A 5,941-nucleotide genomic window follows, 5' to 3' on the forward strand; every position below is an offset into this window, starting at 1 on the left:
GACAGTATCATTTCTTACTACAGTAATTAATACAGCTGAGAAAAAGCACTGATTACCAGAGACCTTACCTGTGTTGTGCTTTCAGCTCATATTTATCTAAAAAGATCCAGCTTTATCTGCCTGGAAACTTTGCTTATTACATAACAGAACTGCTTAAAATGGTTTATTTGAGGAAAGTCTGCATGTTGGATGTATGCAAGGATAATCTGTAATACGTAGAAAAAGGGGCATAATTTCTTCTCTTCTGCTGACATAGATTTCCTCCTGGCATTAGGAATCCTTGCAGTTAATAATAATAAAAAAGCCTCTTACTTTACCAGAGTGAGATTGCCTTATGGGAGAGAAGTCATGGTTTTATAAATTGTGCAGAGTGATGCTGTCTGTGCAATTCAGTACTTGGTGTCATTGGGCAAGTGAAGAGAGAAATAGGGTTTGCCCATAGAGCAAGACTCATGTTTTTTACCACAACAGAGCAGAAATTAATTGTTTTTGGTTGTTTCACTGTCCTGAATGACTTCAGCCTTGCAAAGACAGACCTTGCAGTACTGGTAGCAGAGCAAGCTGTACTGCAGAGTGTGAGCAGGCAAGGGGATACAATTAACAAGTTCATAAGCACTGGACCAGCTGGCCCCGCTGGGTTTTCTTTTTGAGGAAAAGAGATCAGTAAACTGGAACTTAATCTTTCTTTGTAGGTGAAGTCTGTGATAAATCTGCTGTTTGCTGCCTACACAGGGGACGTGTCTGCACTCCGGAGGTAAAAGTCAGTGGGGGTTTGGAATGGGAATGCTGCTTGTTTGGTTCCTGCTGTTGCTGTTTGTTTAGGAACATGCACGTGCACTGTCTGTGCTGGGGACATTGAGCTGCATGAGCTAGAGATTGAGTATGTTCACCCAAAACCCAACCAAAAGACCCAAATCTAACCATCAAAAAGGTACCCTCACACTATCCTGAATCCCATAGTGTTCCCCTTCTTTGGATCACAGTAAAACAATTTCTTTAACCATTTTGTCTGTACTCTCACCTGCTTTAATATTCAATTCTGAGAGTGCCTCAAAAATTCAGGTTGGAAAATGTACATTGTTATTGGACAGGTTAGGACATATAGCTTTGTTTTTAAAATCTGGAAAAATTTAAAGTAATAATGGTAGGAGACTAAATAAGAATTAATTTGGCTAGACTATATCTAGATGTAATTAGTGGGTGAAAAAATGTATATAGTTTAACTCTGCTGTCCAGGACACCATAGTGTGAAGCAAGAACTTTCCCAATCCCTTAATGCTGCTCAGGATTTTCAGACTTGGGAGACTTCCTGGGTATAAATTTACTTTGCCTTATGTGGCTTAGCTTGTCCATGTACAATTTTAAATCAGGTGTGTTGACTGTTATGTTTTCTGCAAAGATGTTTTATTTTTATTTATGACAGCTGAAGAGCAGGCACTGAGCTGGTTTATAAGGCCAAAGCCCCTTTCACCATCAGGAAAGAGAGGATGTGCTCATGGCGCTGCCACATCCTCTTGTGGCAGAGTGATGTTGTTCCATGCTGGTTTTGTCACATGCTTTAAATTGTGTCAGACTTACCTCTGCAATCTGTTTTATTTTGTTTTTAAGGTTTGCTCTGTCAGGAATGGATATGGAGCAAAGGGACTATGACTCACGGACAGCCCTGCATGTGGCAGCTGCAGAAGGTACTGTCTCCTCACACAGCATTTGCTGTCTGTCTGTCTGCCAGCTTGCTTTAGAGCATCCTGGCTGTCTCTGTGCAAACCTGCTTTTGTCTGTACATACATGGATATAGAGAAGTAGAGGCACTCACAAAGCTGCTTTTCCTGTAGGACACGTGGATGTTGTTAAGTTCCTACTGGAAGCGTGCAAAGTGAATCCTTTCCCCAAAGACAGGTGAGTGTTTCTATTGCTGGTTTGGAGGAAAGATGCTCCAGTAACACTTCCCTAGTCCCCATGAGGAGAGGTGCCCGTCAAATAAGTGTGGAATGTGTTGAGCCAGTCCACTGAAGCAGGGAAATGGGATTCTACTGGTTCTCAGTAGGTTCTGCAGACTGAGCAGGAATGAAAAATGAACCACTAAACCCATTATTTCAAAGGTTATTCTCAGCTTAATGCAGTTCCACAATTACAGAACCGAGTGTGGTCTGTGTGCTGAGCTATTAGTGCAGTATGTAAAGAACTGGATTTGTGGTGCTTTTGGGCTCTGTGCTTAACATGCCAACCTTAAAAATACTGTGCTGCTTTTTGTAGGTGGAATAACACTCCCATGGATGAAGCTTTACATTTTGGACACCATGATGTTTTTAAAATTCTTCAAGAATATCAGGTCCAATACACGCCATCAGAGGATAACAACGATGGGAAAGAGAACCGAACGGTTCATAAAAATCTGGATGGCTTACTATAATCATCTTCAGCTAGATCCTAAGAATCCAGTCACTTACCTATTTAATTGTGGTATGCATAAGTAATGAAGAGCGTGTGTGTTTCTATCTGATAGTGGTATATATTTTACAGAAGCCTCTGTTACTTCAGTGTTACGTTACAGGAGTTTCTATACGCACAGGACAAATCCAATCTCTTCAAAAGAAACAAAACCAACTAAGAGTCTCCCTCCATAATGTGAGCAATATTACCTCATGCTGCATATAATTGATGTATAAAAATATTTAGCTGTTGTTGGCTTTACTGTGCACTACTTAATTTATTTTTGTGTTCTATGTGAACTCTAGTCTGTGGTCAGGAACTTTTCTGCTGAATTTTTGTTTCTTTATTCCTCTGTTTCCAGTATGGCCAGGATGAGCCAGAGTACTGTCAGGTATGAGCGTCAGTGAGGTTTTCTGAAAGCTGAGGATGCTGATGTAGATTTAGGCTGGGTGTGTTAAGTAAGTAAGGATCTGCACTTATCTTTGGGAAAAAAATAGAAAAAAAAGAATTCCACACAACCTTGTTTACATGATATAAATATCACAGAGTATATAGGTGACACTTGTCAATGGTCTAGGCTTGTTCTTAGAGATAGTCTTGTCAGGGAATGTGTTTTAAGGTTTGTTTGACCAAATGGCGTAGGGGAATGTGACTTGTAGCTCCGGTGTGTAGTGGGATTTTTGTCCTGGGAGCGTTTCTCTCAGTTCCCTTTGTCTTGCCTCCCTCCTCTCTCTCCATGTTGAGCTGCTAAAGTACTTCCCTGTGGCCGGGGAGCGCGGGTGCTTCCACTCCGTGCAGTGTTCCTTGCAGGTCTATTTGCACTGCCCCTGGGGGCTAACAGTGCTGCTCCTGGTGGAGCCAGCCAGGGCAGTGGAGTGCTGGGAAGGCAAGAACCAAACCAAATACTACACGTCAATCTGAGCTCATCTAGGCTTGCAGTGAGGAACACGGATGGAGTGAAACAGCTTTAAGGAGCAAAGAGCCAATCAAAACAGGAGCAGAGCAGGAGATAAGCCAGGTTTTGGGGTATGTTCTCTTCTTGCACTGCCATCAACCAGGGAGCAGGATATTGCATCACTGGGATTCCCCTGGTGTGGGACAGGAGTTCAGCACCAGGAACACAAGTAAGTAAATGCCTTTTGTGGTGAATGGTGGCATTCGTTGTCTTGCCACTGAAGCCAGCGTGGCACGTGCCCTGTCGTGGAAAATGTAGATGCAGGTATTTGTAGTTCACATTTGAGGTCCAATACTGCCACAGCCCCCTGCCCCATGTACAATTGCTTCTGCCAGTAGTGTGGCATAAAACCTCAGAAGTGAGCAGTCACTTCAGATACTCACAAAACACTACAGCTATTGGACGTAGGCAAGGATTTTAGCACAAGAGTTTAAGGCAGGAATCATTCAGCACATGGAAAAGGAGATTGTGCTTGAGAATCATGTATATGGTGGTTTTTATCCTAGCATGTAGTCTACAAGTCATTAGTAGATCTCAGAGTTCAAATTTTCTGTGTTTTGGCACCAAAATCTCCTGAAATAATGCTCAAATTCTTCCTGGAATGGCCCAAGCACTTTATAAAGATGATCTGAACCACATGACCTTCCTTTAGCAATGAGTACACTAAGGTTTGGAGGGAAGTAACTTCTCCAGAGCAACTCAGCAGGTCAGTATAGTTGAGAATAAATCCTTTCAAGTTCCTGTACAGTCTCTTGTCAAAATGCCATACTGCCTCCCTCCAGGGAGGACAAACCACATGGAAAAGTGCTTGGTACTCATCACAAGCAGTGACTGTCTTCATCACGATGGAATCTTCAAAGAGTCTGAAAGTCTAAAGCCCTCAAATAGCATCTCGAAGCTGGCTGGCATGGTTATCAAACACTTTTTCTCAAGAATCCTGTTCTTAGGCTGGTTGGGTTTGTTTTTTGGTTGTTTTTGTTGTTGTTCTTCTGAAGATCAGCTATTTTTCTGAAGGCTTTTAACCCATTCTGTCATTCACATCCTGTGTCATGGCCACCCTTGTAACCAAGAACTAAATGAAATGGCCTCTGGCTCTTTGCTGAGCCACATCAGTCACTGGGTAGCACAAAACAACAGATTTATGGGCTTCAGTTTAAAGGAGTATTTTCAGATGGATCCTAGTTCAGAGTTACCCATTTCTGTGCTAATCTTCTCTATTTTGCCCCTATTACAATACATTCTGTAGCTTCTCAGAAAAATACCTGATTTAGCTTTATTTAACTGACATTGCATTGTTCAAACTGGCATTTTTAAACATAGGTATATTCTATAGTACACACAGTACAAACAAACCAAAACCAAAAGAAGGATTTTAACTGAGCTAACATTGAAGATCATGGCTGTCCCTAAATTTAATGCTTTCATACCGAGTGCTTTTAGCCAGTCTTAGCTTCAGTGCATTTCTGCTGGTTAGTTCTAGTATTTTCTCATTGTGAGAAGATGGATTATTTTGTAATGTCCAATTCAGCGGCGCAGCTATGTAGACATGGCGTTATTTATAAATATAAATATATGCAGTACATTGGTTTGGCTGTTTATCATTCATGACACTGACATGTAGATTTTACAGTAAATAGCTTTTGGTTATCTTATCCAACGCTGACTTCCTTATGCTCCAAAGAAGATTGCCCCACTCCTTTGTTTTTATGTCATATATGTTTCTTCTGTATCACAACCTAAAATCGTTCAGCTAACTTAATGCTTTGTACTCAGAAATATTGTGGTAGTCTTAGCATTAATTAGCCTTTGTGAACAAACTGTATTGTACCAGATTTTTTTTGCTTCAGAGCTGGACTATCTGTGACTATACTTAACTGGCAGTGTACTTCTGGTCATTGTAACTGACTGGGCTGATCTTGACTTTTAGATTCTGTATTGTGGGGACTAGACAGTGATGAATGTATTTCTAGCAGTTTCCCATGAATGAATCTAAACTTGAGCTGTACTGGTTCTGAAAATGAAAGTTATTTATTTTAAGAAATAAAATCCAGATAGTGTTGCTTTTTACAGCATAATAAATGGAAATACCAAGATGATGGTGGTGCTGGTGAGTTTTATTGGTTATCTGTGGGACTGCCATTGAAATAAGTCTTCAGCTGTGGGAAGGCTGTCCTGGAAAATCTACTCTGGTCATTTCCATTGTGCAAAGCATACAGGAAATCAGAATGAATTTCTGTAATGTAGTGTTTTTCTCATTTTTGCTGGTGTTTATTTTGAAACCTGTGTCCTTTTAGTGGTTGCTTTTTGTTAATGCTGGAATTCTGGCCAGGTACTCTGAACAGGTCTAGCTTTTTCTTGACTTACTCCTGCCATCCTTCATCACACCAACAGTTTCTTTCCTTTATTATTCTTCTGGCTCTACAGTTCATATAAAAGCCTGACAAGTGTGGGATGAGGGATTTTGCCACTTATTAGCCCCTGAGAAAAACAGCTGTGGTCCAGCTTGGTAGCCCACAAAGATGAGCCATAGATCAGTTATCCTCGTGGGGACTCAAA

The 5,941-nt window shown here is 41.1% G+C and overlaps 1 protein-coding gene across 1 annotated transcript in view; it reads left to right on the forward strand.

Moving 5' to 3' along the window:
* GLS (glutaminase) overlaps positions 1-5,478 on the forward strand; it is a 58,258-nt gene extending 52,780 nt beyond the window's left edge. The window contains exons 15-18 of the mRNA XM_056495739.1: positions 693-754; positions 1,609-1,685; positions 1,833-1,896; positions 2,254-5,478. Coding sequence (XP_056351714.1) covers positions 693-754; positions 1,609-1,685; positions 1,833-1,896; positions 2,254-2,410 — 360 coding nt within the window. The 3' untranslated portion in view covers positions 2,411-5,478. The remainder of the gene's footprint in view (positions 1-692; positions 755-1,608; positions 1,686-1,832; positions 1,897-2,253) is intronic.
* Positions 5,479-5,941: the final 463 nt, after the last annotated feature.

Source organism: Oenanthe melanoleuca, chromosome 7 (assembly GCF_029582105.1).
Source record: "Oenanthe melanoleuca isolate GR-GAL-2019-014 chromosome 7, OMel1.0, whole genome shotgun sequence".
Lineage (NCBI taxonomy): Eukaryota > Metazoa > Chordata > Aves > Passeriformes > Muscicapidae > Oenanthe > Oenanthe melanoleuca.